This window comes from Scyliorhinus torazame, chromosome 5 (assembly GCF_047496885.1).
Source record: "Scyliorhinus torazame isolate Kashiwa2021f chromosome 5, sScyTor2.1, whole genome shotgun sequence".
In the NCBI taxonomy this organism is placed as follows: Eukaryota; Metazoa; Chordata; class Chondrichthyes; order Carcharhiniformes; family Scyliorhinidae; genus Scyliorhinus; species Scyliorhinus torazame.
The window spans coordinates 326,831,620-326,856,694 of record NC_092711.1 but is presented as its reverse complement, the minus strand read 5'-3'; the positions used below and the strand labels follow the sequence as shown (position 1 = coordinate 326,856,694).

The window sequence follows — 25,075 nt, the reverse complement described above, 5'->3', positions numbered from 1 at the left end:
CAGCCAGCGGGAGATAGAGGAGCAGATAGGTAGACAGATTTTGGAAAAGAGTAAAAACAACAGGGTTGTGGTGATGGGAGACTTCAACTTCCCCAATATTGACTGGGACTCACTTAGTGCCAGGGGCTTAGACGGGGCGGAGTTTGTAAGGAGCATCCAGGAGGACTTCTTAAAATAATATGTAAACAGTCCAACTAGGGAAGGGGCGGTACTGGACCTGGTATTGGGGAATGAGCCCGGCCAGGTGGTAGATGTTTCAGTAGGGGAGCATTTCGGTAACAGTGACCACAATTCAGTAAGTTTTAAATTACTGGTGGACAAGGATAAGAGTGGTCCGAGGATGAATGTGATAAATTGGGGGAAGGCTAATTATAACAATATTAGGCGGGAACTGAAGAACATAGATTGGGGGCGGATGTTTGAGGGCAAATCAACATCTGACATGTGGGAGGCTTTCAAGTATCAGTTGAAAGGAATACAGGACCGGCATGTTCCTGTGAGGAAGAAAGATAAATACGGCAATTTTCGGGAACCTTGGATGACGAGTGATATTGTAGGCCTCGTCAAAAAGAAAAAGGAGGCATTTGTCAGGGCTAAAAGGCTGGGAACAGACGAAGCCTGTGTGGCATATAAGGAAAGTAGGAAGGAACTTAAGCAAGGAGTCAGGAGGGCTAGAAGGGGTCACGAAAAGTCATTGGCAAATAGGGTTAAGGAAAATCCCAAGGCTTTTTACACGTACATAAAAAGCAAGAGGGTAGCCAGGGAAAGGGTTGGCCCACTGAAGGATAGGCAAGGGAATCTATGTGTGGAGCCAGAGGAAATGGGCGAGGTACTAAATGAATACTTTGCATCAGTATTCACCAAAGAGAAGGAATTGGTAGATGTTGAGTCTGGAGAAGGGGGTGTAGATAGCCTGGGTCACATTGTGATCCAAAAAGACGAGGTGTTGGGTGTCTTAAAAAATATTAAGGTAGATAAGTCCCCAGGGCCTGATGGGATCTACCCCAGAATACTGAAGGAGGCTGGAGAGGAAATTGCTGAGGCCTTGACAGAAATCTTTGGATCCTCGCTGTCTTCAGGGGATGTCCCGGAGGACTGGAGAATAGCCAATGTTGTTCCTCTGTTTAAGAAGGGTAGCAAGGATAATCCCGGGAACTACAGGCCAGTGAGCCTTACTTCAGTGGTAGGGAAATTACTGGAGAGAATTCTTCGAGACAGGATCTACTCCCATTTGGAAGCAAATGGACGTATTAGTGAGAGGCAGCACGGTTTTGTGAAGGGGAGGTAGTGTCTCACTAACTTGATAGAGTTTTTCGAGGAGGTCACTAAGATGATTGATGCAGGTAGGGCAGTAGATGTTGTCTATATGGACTTCAGTAAGGCCTTTGACAAGGTCCCTCATGGTAGACTAGTACAAAAGGTGAAGTCACACGGGATCAGGGGTGAACTGGCAAGGCGGATACAGAACTGGCTAGGCCATAGAAGGCAGAGAGTAGCAATGGAGGGATGCTTTTCTAATTGGAGGGCTGTGACCAGTGGTGTTCCACAGGGATCAGTGCTGGGACCTTTGCTGTTTGTAGTATATATAAATGATTTGGAGGAAAATGTAACTGGTCTGATTAGTAAGTTTGCAGACGACACAAAGGTTGGCGGAATTGCGGATAGCGATGAGGACTGTCTGAGGATACAGCAGGATTTAGATTGTCTGGAGACTTGGGCGGAGAGATGGCAGATGGAGTTTAATCTGGACAAATGTGAGGTAATGCATTTTGGAAGGTCTAATGCAGGTAGGGAATATACAGTGAATGGTAGAACCCTCAAGAGTATTGAAAGTCAAAGAGATCTAGGAGTACAGGTCCACAGGTCATTGAAAGGGGCAACACAGGTGGAGAAGGTAGTCAAGAAGGCATACGGCATGCTTGCCTTCATTGGCCGGGGCATTGAGTATAAGAATTGGCAAGTCATGTTGCAGCTGTATAGAACCTTAGTTAGGCCACACTTGGAGTATAGTGTTCAATTCTGGTCGCCACACTACCAGAAGGATGTGGAGGCTTTAGAGAGGGTGCAGAAGAGATTTACCAGAATGTTGTCTGGTATGGAGGGCATAAGCTATGAGGAGCGATTGAATAAACTCGGTTTGTTCTCACTGGAACAACGGAGGTTGAGGGGCGACCTGATAGAGGTCTACAAAATTTTGAGGGGCATAGACAGAGTGGATAGTCAGAGGCTTTTCCCCAGGGTAGAGGGGTCAATTACTAGGGGGCATAGGTTTAAGGTGAGAGGGGCAAGGTTTAGAGTAGATGTACGAGGCAAGTTTTTTACGCAGAGGGTAGTGGGTGCCTGGAACTCGCTACCGGAGGAGGTAGTGGAAACAGGGACGATAGGGACATTTAAGGGGCATCTTGACAAATATATGAATAGTTTGGGAAGAGAAGGATACGGACCCAGGAAGTGTAGAAGATTGTAGTTTAGTCGGGCAGCATGGTCGGCACGGGCTTGGAGGGCCGAAGGGCCTGTTCCTGTGCTGTACATTTCTTGGTTCTTTGTTCTTTGTTAGTCGCAAGCCCGTCGGCGTGTACACAGTCGGGAGCCCGTCAGGGTGTACACAGTCGGGAGCCCGTCAGGGTGTACACAGTCGCAAGCCCGCCGGGGTGTACACAGTCGCAAGCCCGCCGGGGTGTACACAGTCGCAAGCCCGTCAGGGTGTACACAGTCGCAAGCCCGTCGGGGTGTACACAGTCGCAAGCCCGTCGGGGTGTACACAGTCGGAAGCCCGTCAGGGTGTACACAGTCGCAAGCCCGCCGGGGTGTACACAGTCGCAAGCCCGTCGGGATGTACACAGTCGTAAGCCCGTCGGGGTGTACACAGTCGGAAGCCCGTCAGGGTGTACACAGTCGGAAGCCCGCCAGGGTGTACACAGTCGCACGCCCGTCAGGGTGTACACAGTCGGAAGCCCGTCAGGGTGTACACAGCCGGAAGCCCGTCGGGGTGTACACAGCTGGGAGCCCGTCGGGGTGTACACAGTCGGAAGCCCGTCGGGGTGTACACAGTCGGAAGCCCGTCGGGGTGTACACAGTCGGAAGCCCGTCGGGGTGTACACAGTCGGAAGCCCGTCGGGGTGTACACAGCTGGGAGCCCGTCGGGGTGTACACAGTCGGAAGCCCGTCGGGGTGTACACAGTCGGAAGCCCGTCGGGGTGTACACAGTCGGAAGCCCGTCGGGGTGTACACAGTCGGAAGCCCGTCAGGGTGTACACAGTCGGAAGCCCGTCGGGGTGTACACAGTCGGAAGCCCGTCAGGGTGTACACAGTCGGAAGCCCGTCGGGGTGTACACAGTCGGAAGCCCGTCGGGGTGTACACAGTCGGAAGCCCGTCGGGGTGTACACAGTCGGAAGCCCGTCGGGGTGTACACAGTCGGAAGCCCGTCGGGGTGTACACAGTCGGAAGCCCGTCAGGGTGTACACAGCTGGGAGCCCATTGGGGTGTACACAGTCGGAGCTGCTGGTTACGAACTCTTTGAGGTTAGTCACCTTTGGGCTTGATGCGCTGCTTTGAAATATTTAATTGTCCGTTCAAAATTTTCCAGAGGCTTGTGAACCTGCATTCCTTTTTTCAGTTCTAGAAACTGCTTTAAAGTAACGACCTGACCAACTAGAAGAGACTGATAGCTCCTGAGTAAATGTAGCAAAATGAGCAGTGGGTGTTGGGACCTTCTCATGGAGAGTAATGTTTTTAGCAATTTATGGGTCCCAAGTGCTTTGTTGTGTCTCATCTCAGTGGTGACGTCAAACCAACGTTTCCCCAAACACACAAACCAGCCTTGCTTCAATCACCATCAAACACTCCTTTATTTTAAAAATCTATGAAATCTGCTCTTGCCTCTGCTCCAGTGCAAATATCTCAGACATCTGCTCACATCTCTACTTTCATCCCTGGGTCCATCCTGGTGAATTTCCAGTACAGTCTTTATGGCTTTGATGTTCTCTTAATAACACAGCAACATCATTTCAGGAGAGCACAGATCACTAATTGTCTGCACAATTACTCTGATCAATTCCTGGAGAATAACTTTCCCCAAGAAGAGAAAAATCTGCCAGATACAAGAGAGATTCCAGTTTAGACTATTTTGCCTGATTAACGTAGAAACCAGAATGGAACAGAGTTCACAAAATGTATAATGTTAAGGGAGAAGCCAGCTATCTTGGGAAAGGACAATAAATGTGCAGAAATGCCAGACTAGGTGGATATATAGACACAAAATAATCAATGGCACAATTCAGAACATTAACATAAACTTAAAATAAAAAAGACTGACCTCAACGATTAATACATTCTGTCTCCCAGAGATGCGAGATGGGGGAGAAAATGAAAAATGTTTAAATGTTGAACATTTTATTGCAACACACACAATGTCACAGAAATTGAGTCTTCTGCAGCACAATATGCTTATAAAATATACAGTAGCTTTCCTTGCCAATTGCAGGGTGTAAATCATCATTTCCCAAATTCTAATTTATCTGATACATTATCAACATCCTCACAAATCCAACAAATGATTGGATTGGATTTGTTTATTGTCACGTGTAGTGAGGTACAGTGAAAAGTATTTTTCTGCGAGCAGCTCAACAGATCATTAAATACATGAGAAGAAAAGGGAATAAAAGAAAATACATAATAGGGCAACACAAGGTATCCAATGTAACTGCATAGACACCGGCATCGGGTGAAGCATACAGGGTGTAGTGTTCATGAGGTCAGTCTATAAGAGGGTCATTTAGGAGTCTGGTGACAGTGGGGAAGAAGCTGTTTTTGAGTCTGTTCGTGCGTGTTCTCAGACTTCTGTATCTCCTGCCCGATGGAAGAAGTTGGAAGAGTGAGTAAGCCGGGTGGGAGGGATCTTTGATTATACTGCCCGTTTTCCCTAGGCAGCGGGAGGTGTAGATGGAGTCAATGGATGGGAGGCAGGTTTGTGTGATGGACTGGGCGGTGTTCACGACTCTCTGAAGTTTCTTGCGGTCCTGGGCCGAGCAGTTGCCATACCAGGCTGTGATGCAGCCTGATAGGATGCTTTCTATGGTGCATCTGTAAAAGTTGGTAAGAGTTAATGTGGACATGCCGAATTTCCTTAGTTTCCTGAGGAAGTATAGGCGCTGTTGTGCTTTCTTGGTGGTAGCGTCGACGTGGGTGGACCAGGACAGATTTTTGGAGATGTGCACCCTAGGAATTTGAAACTGCTAACCATCTCCACCTCGGCCCCGTTGATGCTGACAGGGGTGTGTACAGTACTTTGCTTCCTGAAGTCAATGACCAGCTCTTTAGTTTTGCTGGCATTGAGGGAGAGATTGTTGTCGCTGCACCACTCCACTAGGTTCTCTATCTCCCTCCTGTATTCTGACTCGTCGTTATTCGAGATCCAGCCCCACTATGGTCATATCGTCAGCAAACCTGTAGATGGAGTTGGAACCAAGTTTTGCCACGCAGTCGTGTGTGTACAGGGAGTAGAGTAGGGGGCTAAGTACGCAGCCTTGCGGGGCGCCGGTGTTGAGGACTATTGTGGAGGAGGTGTTGTTGTTCATTCTGTTGTGGTCTGTTGGTCAGAAAATCGAGGATCCAGTTGCAGAGTGGGGAGCCAAGTCCTAGGTTTTGGAGCTTTGATATGAGCTTGGCGGGGATTATGGTGTTGAGGTGGAGCTGTAGTCAATAAATAGGAGTCTGATGTAGGAGTCCTTGTTTTCGAGATGCTCTAGGGATGAGTGTAGGGCCAGAGAAATGGCGTCTGATGTGGACCGGTTGCAGCGGTATGCGAATTGCAGTGGATCAAGGCGTTCTGGGAGTATGGAGGTGATGCGCTTCATGATCAACCTCTCGAAGCACTTCATTACGACTGAAGTCAGGGTCACTGGACAGTAGTCATTGAGGCACGTTGCCTGGTTCTTCTTTGGTACCGGTATGATGGTGGTCTTCTTGAAGCAGGTGGGGACCTCGGAGTGGAGTAGGGACAGGTTAAAGATGTCCGCGAATACCTCTGCCAGCTGGTCCGCGCAGGCTCTGAGTGCTCGACCAGGGATTCCTTCCGGGACCCTCGCCTTCCGAGGGTTCACTTTCAGGAAGGCCAATCTGACTTTGGAAGCTGTGATGGTGGGTATGGGTGAATTATGGGCTGCTGGGGCACACGACAGCGGATTGTTGGTTACCTGCTCGAACCGAGCATAGAATGCATTGAGTTCATCGGGGAGGGGTGCGCTGCTGCCAGAGATACTGTTCGGCTTCGCTTTGTAGCCCGTTATGTTGTTTAGTCCTTGCCACAACCGCCGAGAGTCTGTCTGTGACTCTAGCTTGGTTTGATATTCTCACTTGGCATCTCGGATTGCTTTGCGGAGGTCGTACCTGGATTTCTTGTATAGGTCAGGGTCGTCTGTCTTGAACGCCTCAGATCTGTCCTTCAGTAGGGAGTCAATCTCGCGATTGAGCCATGGTTTCCGGTTGGGGAACGCACGTACTGCTTTCTTTGGCACGCAGTCGTCCACACATTTGCTGATGAAGTCTGTGACGGTGGTGGCATACTCATTTAAGTTGGTCGCTGAGTTCTTAAATATGGACCAGTTCACTGTCTCTAAGCAGTCACGTAAGAGCTCTTCTGTTTCCTCGGACCAGCACTGCACAACCTTCTTAGCTGGATTCTCCCGCTTGAGTTTCTGCTTGTATGCCGGGAGAAGGAGCACCGTCTTATGGTCTGATTTCCCAAAGTGCGGTCAGGGGATGGAACGGTAGGCGGCCTTGATTTTTGAGTAGCAGTGGTCAAGAGTGTTGTCGCCCCTGGTGGGACAGATGTGCTGGTGGAATTTTGGCAGGACACTCTTGAGGTTGGCCTTGTTGAGGTCTCCGGCCACGATGAACAAGGCCTCCGGGTGTTCTGTTTCGTAGTTGTTTATTACTGTGTATAGTTCGTCCAGCGCCTTCCTCACTTCTGCCTGGGGTGGGATGTAGACCGCTGAAAATGGCTGAAGTGAACTCACGTGGAAGATAATATGGGCGGCACTTCACGGTCAGGTATTCCAGGTCCGGGGAGCAGTAGGTCGCCAGGGTCGCCACATCCAAGCACCAGGAGGAGTTGATGAGGAGGCAAACCCCTCCACCCTTCGCTTTGCCTGATGATGCCGTGCGGTCCGCCCGGTGAATTGAGAAGCCTTCAGGTTGTCTGGCACAGTCCGGTGAGGCGGGGGTGAGCCATGTCTCTGTGAAACAGAGCACACAGCAGTCTCTTACTTCCCTCTGAGAGGCAAGTCTGGCGTTAAGTTCATCCAGCTTGTTTTCGATCGCTTGGACGTTTGCCAGGAGTATGCCGGGGAGAGGGGTCTTGAAACCGCGTTGCTTCAGTCTAACCTGCAGACCGCCGCGTTTCCCTCGCTTCCTCGGTCGGCGGCTGCTGCTGGATGATCCTGGGATCCGATGGCAGATGTCAGCTGTTGTGGACGGTAGGTGGTTGTGTCTGGCGGGGCCAGGGCACTGTTTACGTATCTGGGGTCGCGTCTGGCAGGGTCCCGGGCACTGGTTGAGGTAGAGGGGTTGCTAGGGGGGCATGTTTGCGATCTGGATGGGTCCCAAACACAACCAAATGAGGCTGCATTCCGTGTTTTTAAAATTTATTTCATGGGTTGTACATATCGCTGGCTAGACCAGCATTTATTGCCCATCCCTAATTGCCCCTTGAGAAGGTGCTGGTGAGCTGCCTTCCTGAACCGTTGCAGTCTGTGCCCACTGTATTGTTAGGGAGGGAATTCCAAGATTTTGCCCCAGCGACAGTGAAGGATCGGCGATATATTTCCAAGTTGGGGTGATGAGCGACTTGGAAAGGGGGAGCAACCAAACGGGCTGCTTTGTCCTGGATGGTGTTGAGCTTCTTGAGTGTTGTTGGAGCTGCGCTCATCCAGGCAAGTGGAGAGTATTCCATTACACTCCCGACTTGTGCCTTGTAGATGGTGGACAGGCTTTGGGGGGTCAGGAGGTGAGAACTCGCTGTAGGATTCCTAGCCTCTGACCTGCCCTGGTAGCCTCAGCATTTATGTGGCTAGTCCAGTTCAATTTCTTATTTTTTCTTTGTTAAATTTAGAGTGCCCAATTATTTTTTTTTCCAATTAAGGGGCAATTTAGCATGTCCAATCCACCTAACCTGCACATCTTTGGGTTGTGGGGGTGAAACCCACGCAGATATGGGGAGAATGTGCAAATTCTACATGGACAGTGATCCAGGGCTGGGATCAAACCTGGGACCTCAGCGCTGTGAGGCGCAGTGCTAACCACTGAGCCACCGTACTGCCCCAGTTCAGTTTCTGATCAATGGTAACCCCCAGGATGCTGATTGTGGGGGATTCAGCGATGGTGATGTCATTGAAAGTTAAGGGGCGATGGTTCGATTCTCTTTTGTTGGAGGTGATAATTGCCTGGCATTTGTGTTGTCGAAATGTTACTTGCCACTTGTCAGCCCATTAGAAAGCAACTTGTTAAAAATAAAGTTTAATTATCCCGGCACATTGTGTCTGACCACCAAGAAAAGCAAAAATGAATGAAACTCATCTGATGGTTAAAAAAAGGTGGCCTGTCTTTGAGCAAGTAATTCTGTACATTCCCATTTCCCCCACCCATATTCCCCACCCTCTACCTGTACCCCCAGCCCCGAACCCTTTTCCACCCTTGCCTGCACTCTGCTTGCCCCTCTGTGGATCAGCACTGTGGCATCATCCTCTAGCTTTGCCGACCTGTTCTGCAATGAGTATTACCGCTATTGTCACACCTTGCCCGTTAAGGTTGAAAGGTCGTCTCCTCCGATCACCTTGATCTCCCCTGTTGACTGCTCATTCTGCAATTTAAAAACAAATCAATTTGCTTTATTTTGCATTCAGAGATCAGTTTAATCCAATTAACTGAAAGCACAGAACCAAATCTGTCTCAATAATAACCAATTGATTTGATCAGAGCAATTTAATGATCGTAAATAATTGTAACGTCTCATATCGGTTATAACAACATTTTAAAAAGTCGATTTGATCTCTCTGCCAGTTATCAGAACAAAATCAGTTTCAGGTCAAAGCAAATTACTGTGGATGCTGGAATCTGAAACAGAAACAGAAAATACGGGACAATCTCAGCAGGTCTGACAGCCTCTGTGGAGAGAGAAGGGAGCGAACGTTTCCAGTCTGGGTGACTCGACAGCTTTGACAGTCATCCAGACTCAAAACCCTTTTGTCTCACAGATGCTGTCAGAACTGCTGAGATTGTCCAGTATTTTCTGTTCAGATTACAGGTAAAATAGAGTCTGTCGAACCTGGCGTACAACAGGAGGGTACAGTGCGGCCTCTCCCTCCCTACATTCAACTCTCCCCTCCCTATCTATGCAACCTCTAGCCCACAACCCTCCAAGATACGCTCCACTAATTCTGGTCTCTTATACATTCCCAATCATAACTGCGCCATCATTCGTGGCCAGGCTTTCAGTTTCCTGGGCTCCCAGGTCTGGAATTCTCTCCTCTACGTTGCTGATGCTCCTGCGTTCTTGTGTTAAGACACTCGTTAAAAACTATCTCTTTGACCAAGTTTTTGATCAAGCAGCTGTTTGCAATAGGCAGAGTACGGAGATTACTGACTGTACTCAACCAGTCAGCGCTTGCACATAATGCGAGATGTGACTTCGCGATTGGACAGCACTTGCTGAACATTCCCGAGTGGCTAAGAGTTACACGAACAATCAATGTACAATTATCTGTCAGGCTCACAAAGTAGCTCATTTATGCTTGCTAGAACCTCCACATATTCACACGCAGTGCCCTGCCCTCTGCAGCAAAGAAACATGTCCAGGCATTGCACCTTTTTTTGATGTGGAGATGCCGGCCTTGGACTGGGGTGAGCACAGTAGGAAGTCTTACAAACCAGGTTAAAGCTTCAAACACTAGCTTTCGGAGCACTGCTCCTTCCTCACCTGAGGGGGGGCGGGAGGGCACAAACCACGTTCATATGTTTTGGTCCTGGGGTTACCGGGTTATGGGGATAGGGTGGATGTGTGGGCTTGGGTAGGGTGCTCTTTCCAAGAGCCAGTGCAGACTCGATGGGCCGAATGGCCTCCTTCTGCACTGTAAATTCTGTGATGTGTTAATGGTGACTGTGGGTGATTCCTGATTCCTCTTTGTCATTTGTTTATGTGAACATGCGTGCTAATGTTTGGGGGATTGGTGGGATGATGGGATCGTTGTTATTGATATGGGGACTGACATTACATTTGTTACTGATTACTGTGTATTGGTGGGTGTAAATTTTGTAGAAAATGTGAAAAAGGAGAATTAAAATATATATATATTTTTAAAAAATCCTTACACAATAACTCTTCAAGCGGATGAAGTCCACCGTCATTGGGATTGACTGGTCACTGTTCCGATTCAGAGCTTTAATATAGTCTAAAAGGTCAGCAAAAAACTTATAGCCACCCTTCAGTACACAGAGGGCAACGATGTGATGATTTCCCATGGCTTTCATTATATCCCTTGCCAAACGCTCAGTTCTGTGGATAGAGAAAGAGATATTCACTCACATCTTTCTGAAATGGTCTAAAACTGGTTCATGAAAAATCAGCACCAAGAAAATGGAATGAATCAGTTGATTCGCTTCCTGTAGTTCCAAATGCTAAAATGTAGCATTTTACATCATTCCTCTCCTTATAACCAAAATTGGCAGCTCCAAAGTCATGAATGACACTGTGAAATCAACTCCTAATTTACCCATTTCTAGTGAATGATTTCAAAGGAAAAAATGGCAGCAGTTAAAAAGAACAGAAAGATACCATTTAACACTGAAACGGCCCAGAATGGTTACAGCACAGGTGATCATTCCGTCTGTGACAGTTCACCCAGTGCCAAATATCCTCCAGCCAATTAGCCAATTTTCTTTTGAAAGTAATGATTGAATCTGCCTGCAACAAATTCTCTGGCACGGCTTTCCAGGTCCGAACCAGCTGCTTTGGAACAAAACATTTTTTCTTTTGGCCATTTACCTTAAAATAGTGTCAGGATGTCTTTGATCCTTTGGGCATAATGGGGACAGTTCATTCAAATCTACTCTGTCCAGATACCTCAATGATTTAGAAAACCTCCAACAAGTCTTCTCTCAACCTGGTCTTACCCCAAAACAACCCCAACTTCTTTAATCTATCCTCATATTTAGGGAATTACCTACCTAACAAGAACATAAGAACTAGGAGCAGGAGTCGGCCATCTGTCCCCTCGAGCCTGCTCCACCATTCAATGAGATCATGGCTGATCTTTTGTGGACTCAGCTCCACTTTCCGGCCCGAACACCATAACCCTTAATCCCTTTATTCTTCAAAAAACTATCGATCTTTATCTTAAAAACATTTAATGAAGGAGCCTCTACTGCTTCACTGGGCAAGGAATTCCACAGATTCACAACCCTTTGGGTGAAGAAGTTCCTCCTAAACTCAGTCCTAAATCTACTTCCCCTTATTTTGAGGCTATGCCCCCTAGTTCTGCTTTCATCCGCCAGTGGAAACAACCTGCCCGCATCTATCCTGTCTATTCCCTTCATAATTTCTATAAGATCCCCCCGCATCCTTCTAAATTCCAACGAGTACAGTCCCAGTCTACTCAACCTCTCCTTGTAATCCAACCCCATCAGCTCTGGGATTAACCGAGTGAATCTTCTCTGCACACCCTCCAGTGCCAGTACGTCCTTTCTCAGGTAAGGAGACCAAAACTGAACACAAGCTTTAAATTGAAGGGAGATAGATATAGGACAGGTGTCAGAGGTAGGTTATTTACACAGAGAGTAGTAAGGGTGTGGAATGCCCTGCCTGCAACAGCAGTGGACTCGCCAACACTAAGGGCATTCAAATGGTCATTGGATAGACATATGGACGATAAGGGAATAGTGTAGATGGGCTTTAGAGTGGTTTCACAGGTCGGCGCAACATCGAGGGCCAAAGGGCCTGTACTGCGCTGTAATGTTCTATATTCTATATATAATACTCCAGGTGTGGACTCACTAACACCTTATACAGTTGCAGCATAACCTCCCTAGTCTTAAACTCCATCCCTCTAGCAATGAAGGACAAAATTCCATTTGCCTTCTTAATCACCCGTTGCACCTGTAAACCAACTTTTTGCGACTCATGCACTAGCACACCCAGGTCTCTCTGCACAGCAGCATGTTTTAATATTTTATCATTTAAATAATAATCCCTTTTGCCATTATTCCCACCAAAATGGATAACCTCACGTGTCAACATTGTATTCCATCTGCCAGACCCTAGCCCATTCACTTAACCTATCCAAATCCCTCTGCAGACTTCCGGTATCCTCTGCACTTTTTGCTTTACCACTCATCTTAGTGTCGTCTGCAAACTTGGACACATTGCCCTTGGTCCCCAACTCCAAATCATCTATGTAAATTGTGAACAGTTGTGGGCCCAACACTGATCCCTGAGGGACACCACTAGCTACTGATTGCCAACCAGAGAAACACCCATTAATCCCCGCTCTTTGCTCTCTATTAATTAACCAATCCTCTATCCATGCTCCTACTTTCCCCTTAATGCCATGCATCTTTCTCTTCTGCAGCAACCTTTTATGTGGCATCTTGTCAAAGGCTTTCTGGAAATCCAGATATACCACATCCATTGGCTCGCCGTTATCTACCGCACTGGTAATGTCCTCAAAAAATTCCACTAAATTAGTTAGGCATGACCTGCCCTTTATGTACCCATGCTGCGTCTGCCCAATGGGACAATTTCCATCCAGATGCCTCGCTATTTCTTCCTTGATGATAGATTCCAGCATCTTCCCTACTACCGAAGTTAAGCTCACTGGCCTATAATTACCCGCTTTCTGCCTACTTCCTTTCTTTTAAAAAAAAACTTTTTATTCAATTTTAACAAATTTTCAGCAACCACCTCCCCCCCCCCCTTACAGAAAGAAAAAAAAAACACACAGAAAGACACCGCACGCCTAAATTATACAGAGAATTCCCCCAATATACAAACCCCCCCACAAAACAAAATAAACACATACCCAGAGACTACCCCCTCTCCCCCTCCCCCCTCTCCCTCAGCTGTCATAGCCTCATTTCTATTAGTCACTGGTATGTTATTTGTGTCTTCCACTGTGAAGACCGATCCAAAAAACCTGTTCAGTTCCTCAGCCATTTCATCTCCCATTATTAAATCTCCCTTCTCATCCTCTAAAGGACCAATATTTACCTTAGCCACTCTTTTTTGTTTTGTATATTTATAGAAACTTTTGCTGTCTGTTTTTATATTCTGATCAAGTTTACTCTCATAATCTATCTTAATCTTCTTTCTAGCTTTTTTAGTAGCTTTCTGTTGCCCCCTAAAGATTTCCCAGTCCTCTAGTCTCCCACTAATCATTGCCACTTTGTATGCTGTTTCCTTCAATTTGATTCTCTCCCTTATTTCTTTAGATATCCACGGTCAATTTTCCCTCTTTCTACTGTCCTTCCTTTTTGTTGGTATAAACCTTTGCTGAGCACTGTGAAAAATCACTTGGAAGGTTCTCCACTGTTCCTCAACTGTTTCACCATAAAGTCTTTGCTCCCAGTCTACCTGAGCTAGCTCTTCTCTCATCCCATTGTAATCTCCTTTGTTTAAGCACAAAACACTAGTGCTTGATTTTACCTTCTCACCCTCCATCTGTATTTTAAATTCCACCATATTATGATCACTCATTCCGAGAGGATCCCTAACTATGAGACCATTAATCAATCCTGTCTCATTACACAGGACTAGATCTAGGACCGCGTGTTCCCTCGTAGGTTCCATTACATACTGTTCAAGGAAACTATCGCGGATACATTCTATAAACTCCTCCTCAAGGCTGCCTTGACTGACCTGGTTAAACCAATCGACATGTAGATTAAAATCCCCCATGATAACTGCTGTACAATTTCTACATGCATCAGTTATTTCTTTGTTTATTGCCTGCCCCACCATAATATTACTATTTGGTGGCCTATAGACTACTCCAATTAGTGACTTTTTCGCCTTACTATTCCTGATTTCCACCCAAATGGATTCAACCTTATCCTCCATAGCACCGATGTCATCCCCTATTATTGCCCGGATGTCATCCTTAAATAACAGAGCTACACCACCTCCCTTACCATCCACTCTGTCCTTCCAAATAGTTTGATACCCTCGGATATTTAACTCCCAGTCGTGACCATCCTGTAACCATGTTTCAGTAATGGCCACTAAATCAGTCATTCACGATGATTTGCGCCATCAACTCATTTACCTTATTCCGAATACTACGAGCATTCAGGTAAAGTACACTTATGTTAGCTTTTATACCTGTTTTGAATCTTAACACCTTGATCAGTAACCTCTCCTAAGTTATGTTCCTCTCAACGTTTCTAATTTTCCTTGTCGTTGAACCCATATCTTCATGTAACAACCTGCCGCGTCGCTTACCATTTATGTTTTTACTTCCCGTTTTATTCCTTTTAGTATTACTGGGCCTATTCACTGAACTCCCCTCAGTCACTGTACCTTGTAGTCGCCCTTTTTGATTTTTGACTATGGCTTCTCTGCCTTACACTCTCTCCCTTACTGCCTTTTGTTTCTGCCCTTGTTTTCATAGAATCATAGAATTTACAGTGTAGAAGGAGGCCATTCGGCCCATCGAGTCTGCACCGGCTCTTTGAAAGAGCACCCTACCCAAGACCTCCACCCTATCCCCATAACCCAGTAACCCCACCCAACACTAAGGGCAATTTTGGACACTAACGGCAATTTATCATGACCAATCCACCTAACCTGCACATCTTTGGACTGTGGGAGGAAACCGGAGCACCCGGAAGAAACCCACGCACATAAAGGGAGAACGTGCAGACTCCGCACAGACAGTGACCCAAGTCGGGAATCGAACCTGGGATCCTGGAGCTGTGAAGCAATTGTGCTAATCACCATGCTACCGTGCTGCCCTGAAGGTTTTACTACCTTCCGACTTCCTGCATCATTTCCCATCCCCCTGCCACATTAGTTTAAACACTCCCTAACCGCTCTAGCAAATAGCCCCCCTAGGATATCAGTTCCAGTCCTGCCCAGGTGTAACCTGTCACGTTTGTACAGGTCCCACCTCCGGACACCGGAGAGAGGAGCTCCGGACACCGGAGAGGAGCTCTGGACACCGGAGAGGAGCTCTGGACACCGGAGAGGAGCTCTGGACACCGGAGAGGAGCCCCGGACATCGGAGATCCGGACACCGGAGAGAGGAGCTCCGGACACCGGAGAAGAGCTCTGGACACCGGAGAGGAGCCCCGGACATCGGAGATCCGGACACCGGAGAGAGGAGCTCCGGACACCGGAGAGAGGAGCTCCGGACACCGGAGAGAGGAGCTCCGGACACCGGAGAGAGGAGCTCTGGACACCGGAGAGGAGCTCTGGACACCGGAGAGGAGCCCCGGACATCGGAGCTCCGGACACCGGAGAGAGGAGCTCCGGACACCGGAGAGAGGAGCTCCGGACACCGGAGAGGAGCTCTGGACACCGGAGAGGAGCCCCGGACATCGGAGATCCGGACACCGGAGAGAGGAGCTCCGGACACCGGAGAGAGGAGCTCCGGACACCGGAGAGAGGAGCTCCGGACACCGGAGAGAGGAGCTCCGGACACCGGAGAGAGGAGCTCCGGACACCGGAGAGAGGAGCTCCGGACACCGGAGAGAGGAGCTCTGGACACCGGAGAGGAGCTCTGGACACCGGAGAGGAGCCCCGGACATCGGAGATCCGGACACCGGAGAGAGGAGCTCCGGACACCGGAGAGAGGAGCTCCGGACACCGGAGAGAGGAGCTCCGGACACCGGAGACGGGAGCTCCGGACACTGGAGACGGGAGCTCCGGACACTGGAGAGAGGAGCTCCAGGCACTGGAGAGAGGAGCTCCGGACACCGGAGAGGAGCTCCGGACACTGGAGAGGAGCTCTGGACACTGGAGAGGAGCTCTAGACACTGGAGATCCGGACACTAGAGAGAGGAGCTCCGGACACCGGAGATCCGGACACCGGAGAGGAGCCCCGGACACTGGAGAGAGGAGCTCTAGACACTGGAGAGGAGCTCCGGACACCGGAGATCCGGACACTGGAGAGGAGCTCCGGGACCAGAGAGGAGCTCTGGACACCGGAGAAGAGCTCCGGACACCGGAGATCCGGACACTGGAGGAGCTCCGGACACCGGAGAGAGGAGCTCCGGACACCGGAGAGGAGCTCTGGACACCGGAGAAGAGCTCCGGACATCGGAGATCCGGACACTGGAGAGAGGAGCTCCGGACACCGGAGAAGAGCTCCGGACACCAGAGATCCAGACACTGGAGAGAGGAGCTCCGGACACCGGAGAGGAGCTCCGGACATCGGAGATCCGGACACTGGAGAGAGAAGCTCCGGACACCGGAGAGAGGAGCTCCGGACACCGGAGAGAGGAGCTCCGGACACCGGAGAGGAGCTCTGGACACCGGAGAGGAGCCCCGGACACCGGAGATCCGGACACTGGAGAGAGGAGCTCCGGACACCGGAGAGGAGCTCCGGACATCGGAGATCCGGACACTGGAGAGAGGAGCTCCGGACACCGGAGAGAGGAGCTCCGGACACCAGAGATCCGGACACTGGAGAGAGGAGCTCCGGACATCGGAGATCCGGACACTGGAGAGAGGAGCCCCGGACACCGGAGAAGAGCTCCGGACACCGGAGAGGAGCTCCGGACACCGGAGAAGAGCTCCGGACACCGGAGATCCGGACACTGGAGAGAGGAGCTCCGGACACCGGAGAGAGGAGCCCCGGACACCGGAGAGGAGCCCCGGACATCGGAGATCCGGACACTGGAGAGAGGAGCTCCGGACACCGGAGAAGAGCTCCGGCACCGGAGATCCGGACACTGGAGAGAGGAGCTCCGGACACCGGAGAGGAGCCCCGGACACTGGAGAAGAGCTCCGGACACCGGAGATGCGGACACTGGAGAGAGGAGCTCCGGAGCTGCGGACCCCGGAAGGGGGGAGCCGGAGAGGAGGTAAAGAAAACCTTGACCCGAGGTAAAGAAAATCAAAAAAAGTGACATCACCGGAAAACGGTAACTTGATTGGTTGGTGGGGAATTTGCACTCAACCTGAAACTAAAACATTGTTAAACTAATTACACTCAATTAATTAATTACTGAATAATAAATAGAAGATTCTACAAACCAAAGGCAGGTTAAAAAACGTACCCAAAACCGAGTTTTTGCTTAATCTTGAGTAAAGGGGGAGTAAATAAGGGGCCTAGTCATGGCAGGAGAGCTCACACCCGGGATATGCTCCTCCTGTGCTATGTGGCAAATCATGGAAGCTTCATTTGTCCCTGATGGCCAAGTGTGCAGGAAGTGTCCAACTGCAGCTACTGACTAAACGCGTTTCAGAGCTGGAGCTGAGGGTGGATTCACTGTGGAGCATCCGCGATGCTGAGCAGGTCGTGGATCACACGTTCTGTGAGGTGGTCACACTGCAGATAAGGATTGAACAGGCAGAGAGGGCATGGGTAACCACCAGGAGGAGTGGAGGAAGGCAGATAGTGCAGGAGTCCCCTGTGGCCATCCCTCTTTCTAACAGATACACCGTTTTGAATACTGTTGGGGGGGGGTGACTGTACAGAGGAAAAGTGTGGCAGCCGACATAATGGCACATGGGGGGGATCTGCTGCACTAGAGGAGTGGGGGAAGAATGGCCGAGCTATAGTGGCAGGAATTAAATTGTTAGGGGAACAGATAGGTGCTACCAAGGCCGTCAACGTGACTCTCGGATGATGTGTTGCCTCCCTGGTGCCAGGGTCCGGGATGTCACTGAACAGCTGCAGGGCATCCTGAAGGGGGAGAGTGGTAAGGCAGAGGACATGGTGCAGGTTGGTAGCAATGGTAGAAAGAGGGATGAGATCTTGCATCAGGAATTCAGGGCGCTGGGCTGTAACCTCTCGGGTTGTAATCTCTGGATTACTCCCAGTGCCACGCACTAGCGAGTATAGAAATAGGAGAATAGCGCAGATGAACGTGTGTCTTAAGAGTTGGCACAGGAGGGAGGGTTTTAGATTCCTGGATTACTAGGACCGTTTCTGGGGAAGGTGAGACCTGTACAATTGCGACGGTCTACATCTGAAGCAGGGCGGGGCTAACATCCTTGCTGGTGGGTTTGCTGGTGCTGTTGGGAAGAGTTTAAACAAATTCGGCAGGGAGAGGGGACGCAGACTGTTAGCAGAATAGGGACACAGTGTACCACAGAAAAATAATCAGGTCAGAGGGGATACAGCGGCTAGTAAGCTTCGGGAGAGTAAGACAAGGCTGAATGGTCTCTACTTTAATGCCTGGAGTATTACAGGTAAAACGGTTGAGTTAAGGGCGAGGATTGAAACGTGGAATTATGATCTAGCAGCCATCACACAGACGTGGTTGAGGGAGGGGCAGGATTGGCAGCTTAATATCGCGGAATACAGAATCTTCACGAGGGACAAGGGAGGGGGCAAAAGAGGGGGAGGCATTGCACTATTAGTTAACGAGTCAATTACTGCAATAAGGAGAGATGATATCTCAGGGTGGCGTTAAATGAAGTTTTGCGGATAGAGTTCAGGAATAAAAAAGGGACAGCCTCCCCGGCCAGGCGCCGGCTTTTCACAGTAACTCGGACAATAAGCGATTATTATTATTATTATAGTGAGTGATTTCAACTTTCCCAACAGTATCATAGAATTTACAGTGCAGTAGGAGGCCATTCGGCCCATCGTGTCTGCACCGGCCCTTACAAAGAGCACCCTACTCAAGCCCACGTCTCTACCCTATCTCCGTAACCCCTACTTAACCCTTTTTGGACACTAAGGGCAATTTAGTTCGGCTAATCCACCCAACCTACACATCTTTGGACTGTGGGAGGAAACCGGAGCACCCGGAGGAAACCCACGCAGACACGGGGAGAACATGCAGACTCCGTACAGACAGTGACCCAAGCTGGGAATCGAACCTGGGACTCTGGAGCTGTGAAGCAACTGTGCTAACCACTGTGCTACCATGCCGCCCTTAATATTTCAATCATTTTCTGTCTTTGTTTCAGATTTGCAGTGTCTGCAGTCTTTTACTTTTGCGTCAAAGGACAGTGAGTTGTCTTTTCTGCACTGAGGGTTATTGCAGGTCCCTCTGGCTGTGATTATCCATCTCTGAGATTTTCTTTTTAAAATTAAGGGGCAATTTAACATGGCCAATCCACTTAACCTGCACATCTTTGGGTTGGGGGGGGGGTGAAGCCCACGCAAACTCAGGGAAAATGTGCAATCTCCACACGGACAGTGACCCAGAGCCGGGATTGAACCTGAGACCTTGGCGCCGCGAGGCCGCAGTTCTAACCACCAGGCCACCGTGCTGCCCATTAACTGGGATAGTCATCGTGTTAAGGGCTTAGATGGAGCAGAGTTCATAAAATGTACACAAGAGACCTTTTAGCTCAATATGTGGAGGATCCAACAAGGGATGGTGCAGGGCTGGACCCAATTCTGGGAAATGAAGCCAGACAGGTGGTTGATGTGTTGGTGGGGGAGCATTTTAGTGACAGCGAGCACAACATGGTACAATTTAAGTTTGTTATGGACAAGGAAAGAGACAAATTGCAGAAATAGGTCTTGGATTGGGGGAGAGCAGACTTTAGTAAAATAATGATGTGGAGATGCCGGCGTTGGACTGGGGTGAGCACAGTAAGAAGTTTTAAAACACCAGGTTAAAGTCCAACAGGTTTGTTTCAAACACTAGCTTTCGGAGCACTGCTCCTTCATCTAAACTGGAGAGGCATAATTATCCTGGCCGCGAGGTTTGCTAGTGTCACACGGGAGGGTTTAAACTAGTATGGCAGGGGGGTGGGCACGGGAGCAATAGGTCAGAAGGTGAGAGCATTGAGGGAGAACTAGGGTATAGGGACAGTGGGGCTCTGAGGCAGAGCAGACAGGGAGAAGTTGCTGAACACAGCGGGTCTGGTGGCCTGAAGTGCATATGTTTTAATGCAAGAAGTATTACGGGTAAGGCAGATGAACTTAGAGCTTGGATTAGTACTTGGAACTATGATGTTGTTGCCATTACAGAGACCTGGTTGAGGGAAGGGCAGGATTGGCAGCTAAACGTTCCAGGATTCAGATGTTTCAGGCGGGATAGAGGGGGATGTAAAAGGGGTGGCGGAGTTGCGCTACTGGTTAGGGAGAATATCACAGCTGTACTGCGGGAGGACACCTCAGAGGGCAGCGAGGCTATATGGGTGGAGATCAGGAATAAGAAGGGTGCAGTCACAATGTTGGGGGTTTATTACAGGCCTCCCAACAGCCAGCGGGAGATAGAGGAGCAGATAGGTAGACAGATTTTGGAAAAGAGTAAAAACAACAGGGTTGTGGTGATGGGAGACTTCAACTTCCCCAATATTGACTGGGACTCACTTAGTGCCAGGGGCTTAGACGGGGCGGAGTTTGTAAGGAGCATCCAGGAGGGCTTCTTAAAACAATATGTGGACAGTCCAACTAGGGAAGGGGCGGTACTGGACCTGGTATTGGGGAATGAGCCCGGCCAGGTGGTAGATGTTTCAGTAGGGGAGCATTTCGGGAACAGTGACCACAATTCAGTAAGTTTTAAAGTGCTGGTGGACAAGGATAAGAGTGGTCCTAGGATGAATGTGCTAAATTGGGGGAAGGCTAATTATAACAATATTAGGCGGGAACTGAAGAACATAGATTGGGGGCGGATGCTTGAGGGCAAATCAACATCTGACATGTGGGAGGCTTTCAAGTGTCAGTTGAAAGGAATTCAGGACCGGCATGTTCCTGTGAGGAAGAAGGATAAATACGGCAATTTTCGGGAACCTTGGATAACGAGAGATATTGTAGGCCTCGTCAAAAAGAAAAAGGAGGCATTTGTCAGGGCTAAAATGCTGGGAACAGACGAAGCCTGTGTGGAATATAAGGAAAGTAGGAAGGAACTTAAGCAAGGAGTCAGGAGGGCTAGAAGGGGTCACGAAAAGTCACTGGCAAATAGGGTTAAGGAAAATCCCAAGGCTTTTTACACGTACATAAAAAGCAAGAGGGTAGCCAGGGAAAGGGTTGGCCCACTGAAGGATAGGCAAGGGAATCTACGTGTGGAGCCAGAGGAAATGGGCGAGGTACTAAATGAATACTTTGCATCAGTATTCACCAAAGAGAAGAAATTGGTAGATGTTGAGTCTGGAGAAGGGGGTGTAGATAGCCTGGGTCACATTGAGATCCAAAAAGACGAGGTGTTGGGTGTCTTAAGAAATATTAAGGTAGATAAGTCCCCGGGGCCTGAAGGGATCTGCCCCAGAATACTGAAGGAGGCTGGAGAGGAAATTGCTGAGGCCTTGACAGAAATCTTTGGATCCTCACAGTCTTCAGGTGATGTCCCGGAGGACTGGAGAATAGCCAATGTTGTTCCTCTGTTTAAGAAGGGTAGCAAGGATAATCCAGGGAACTACAGGCCGGTGAGCCTTACTTCAGTGGTAGGGAAATTACTGGAGAGAATTCTTCGAGACAGGATCTACTCCCATTTGGAAGCAAATGGACGTATTAGTGAGAGGCAGCATGGTTTTGTGAAGGGGAGGTCGTGTCTCACTAACTTGATAAGAGTTTTTCGAGGAGGTCACTAAGATGATTGATGCAGGTAGGGCAGTGGATGTTGTCTATATGGACTTCAGTAAGGCCTTTGACAAGGTCCCTCATGGTAGACTAGTACAAAAGGTGAAGTCACACGGGATCAGGGGTGAGCTGGCAAGGTGGATAGAGAACTGGCTAGGTCATAGAAGGCAGACAGTAGCAATGGAAGGATGCTTTTCTAATTGGAGGGCTGTGACCAGTGGTGTTCCACAGGGATCAGTGCTGAGACCTTTGCTCTTTGTAGTATATATAAATGATTTGGAGAAAAATGTAACTGGTCTGATTAGTAAGTTTGCAGACGACACTAAAGTTGGTGGAATTGTGGATAGCGATGAGGACTGTCAGAGGATACAGCAGGATTTAGATTGTTTGGAGACTTGGGCGGAGAGATGGCAGATGGAGTTTAATCCCGACAAATGTGAGGTAATGCATTTTGGAAGGTCTAATGCAGGTAGGGAATATACAGTGAATGGTAGAACCCTCAAGAGTATTGAAAGTCAGAGAGCTCTAGGTGTACAGGTCCACAGGTCACTGAAAGGGGCAACACAGGTGGAGAAGGTAGTCAAGAAGGCATACGGCATGCTTGCCTTCATTGGCCGGGGCATTGAGTATAAGAATTGGCAAGTCATGTTGCAGCTGTATAGAACCTTAGTTAGGCCACACTTGGAGTAAAGTGTTCAATTCTGGTCGCCACACTACCAGAAGGATGTGGAGGCTTTAGAGAGGGTGCAGAAGAGATTTACCAGAATGTTGCCTGGTATGGAGGGCATTAGCTATGAGGAGCAGTTGAATAAACTCGGTTTGTTCTCACTGGAACGAAGGAGGCTGAGGGGCGACCTGATCGAGGTCTACAAAATTATGAGGGGCATAGACAGAGTGGATAGTCAGAGGCTTTTCCCCAGGGATGAGGGGTCAATTACTAGGGGGCATAGGTTTAAGGTGAGAGGGGCAAAGTTTAGAGTAGATGTATGAGGCACGTTTTTTTACACAGAGGGTAGTGGGTGCCTGGAACCAGATTATGCAGGACCACTTTTTCCTAGAAGCAGCAAAGGTAATTTGTACTTTTTAGTCAAAACTGATAGCTGCATGGGAGAAATTGACCTCAGAGCAAAGCAAATGGAGTCACTACCAAAAAGGTATTGGCAGAAATGATGACCTCAAGAGGTAGACCAGAATAGATAACTGGGCCGTGAAATATGCGCCTGAGAGTAATGGAATGGCTGAGAGGTCTGTAAGAAAAGTAAAGGATTGGATAATAAAGAATCAGAATGATAAAGGTTGGGATAAAGACATTGAGAGAATAGTATTTGATCTTAATAGTAATCTCGGAACCTCTGTCTCCCAGGGACAAGGGGACCCAAGTGAATCTGGAAATTATCAAGTAGGAGAGGAAGTGTGGGTGAAGCTACCAACTAAGACTGCAGGGAAAATAATCAGTGCAGCTGTAAAATGTAAAGACAAGGGTAAACATACAGTTGACTTAGAGAAGCACGGTGTCTGGAGCAAAAGAAATTGTATCACAATTAAAACACATGACCCAATTGGTGGGAAGACAGTGAATTAAAACCCGTTAGCAGCATTGATTGGACAGATGATAAAGTCAAAATGTCATGTTCGGAACTTACCTTCATAAAAGTCCGGTCATAATCAAAATAAAGTAATTAAAGTAAATGCAGTAGCAATATCAGGAATGTATCAGGGTAAAGTTTCGACCAGATTGGGTCACTGAGTGAACAAAAGAGGAGGGGTTTGAGATTCTTCGAATGTCACTCAGGGGTGCAATGACAGAAGGAGGAGGCTTAACAGGCTTTAATTGTATGAAGGACATAAAGGATAAGGAAAATAAACCAGTTCAAAAAGAAAAAGGAAAGAAATGGTGGCAAAAGAAATCCGGAAGTCCTGGAGAGGGCACTTCTGGAGTGTTCAAACGAAAATAGAAAGTACAAATTAAAGAATAGGGCCCTCTCCACCCTTGACCTGTTCATTTGGATTGGATTGGATTTGTTTATTGTCACGTGTACCGAGGTACAGTGAAAAGTATTTTTCTGCGAGCAGCTCAACAGATCATTAAGTACATGAGAAGAAAAGGGAATAAAAGAAAATACATAATAGGGTAACACAACATATACAATATAACTACATAAGCATCGGCATCGGATGAAGCAGACAGGGTGTAGTGTTAATGAAATCAGTCCATAAGAGGGTCAGTTAGGAGTCTGGTGACAGTGGGGAAGAAGCTGTTTTTGAGTCTGTTCGTGCGTGTTCTCAGACTTCTGTATCTCCTGCCTGATGGAAGAAGTTGGAAGAGTGAGTAAGCCGGGTGGGAGGGATCTTTGATTAAAGTGCCCGCTTTCCCTCGGCAGCGGGAGGTGTAGATGGAGTCAATGGATGGGAGGCAGGTTGGTGTGATGGACTGGGCGGTGTTCACGACTCTCTGAAGTTTCTTGCGGTCCTGGGCCGAGCAGTTGCCATACCAGGCTGTGATGCAGCCTGATAGGATGCTTTCTATGGTGCATCTGTAAAAGTTGGTAAGATTCAATGTGGACATGCCGAATTTCCTTAGTTTCCTGGGGAAGTATAGGCGCTGTTGTGCTTTCTTGGTGGTAGCGTCAACGCGGGTGGACCAGGACAGATTTTTGGAGATGTGTACCCCTAGGAATTTGAAACTGCTAACCATCTCCACCTCGGCCCCGTTGATGCTGACGGGTGTGTACAGTACTTTGCTTCCTGAAGTCAATTACCAGCTCTTTAGTTTTGCTGGCATTGAGGGAGAGATTGTTGTCGCTACACCACTCCACTAGGTTCTCTATCTCCCTCTTGTATTCGGACTCATCGTTATTCGAGATCCGGCCCACTATGGTTGTATCGTCAGCAAACTTGTAGATGGAGTTGGAACCAAGTTTTGCCACGCAGTCGTGTGTGTACAGGGAGTAGAGTAGGGGGCTAAGTACGCAGCCTTGCGGGGCGCCGGTGTTGAGGACTATTGTGGAGGAGGTGTTGTTGTTCATTCTTACTGATTGTGGTCTGTTGGTCAGAAAATCGAGAATCCAGTTGCAGAGTGGGGAGCCAAGTCCTAGGTTTTGGAGCTTTGATATGAGCTTGGCTGGGATTATGGTGTTGAGGCGGAGCTGTAGTCAATAAATAGGAGTCTGATGTAGGAGTCCTTGTTTTCGAGATGCTCTAGGGATGAGTGTAGGACCAGGGAAATGGTGTCTGATGTGGACCGGTTGCAGCGGTAGGTGAATTGCAGTGGATCAAGGCGTTCTGGGAGTATGGAGGTGATGCGCTTCATGATCAACCTCTCGAAGCACTTCATTACGACTGAAGTTAGGGCCACTGGTCGGTAGTCATTGAGGCA

General features: G+C 48.5%; 1 protein-coding gene across 2 annotated transcripts in view; it reads right to left on the bottom strand.

Annotated features, from left to right (window-relative positions):
• hprt1 (hypoxanthine phosphoribosyltransferase 1) overlaps positions 1-25,075 on the bottom strand; it is an 81,138-nt gene that overhangs the window by 36,426 nt on the left and 19,637 nt on the right. Inside the window, exons 3-5 of one of the 2 annotated variants that reach the window (XM_072506007.1) lie at positions 10,367-10,550; positions 8,793-8,858; positions 4,317-4,334 (exon numbers count right to left, since the gene is read on the bottom strand). In XM_072506007.1, coding sequence (XP_072362108.1) covers positions 4,317-4,334; positions 8,793-8,858; positions 10,367-10,550 — 268 coding nt within the window. The remainder of the gene's footprint in view (positions 1-4,316; positions 4,335-8,792; positions 8,859-10,366; positions 10,551-25,075) is intronic. The other variant, XM_072506008.1, reaches the window with a different exon arrangement.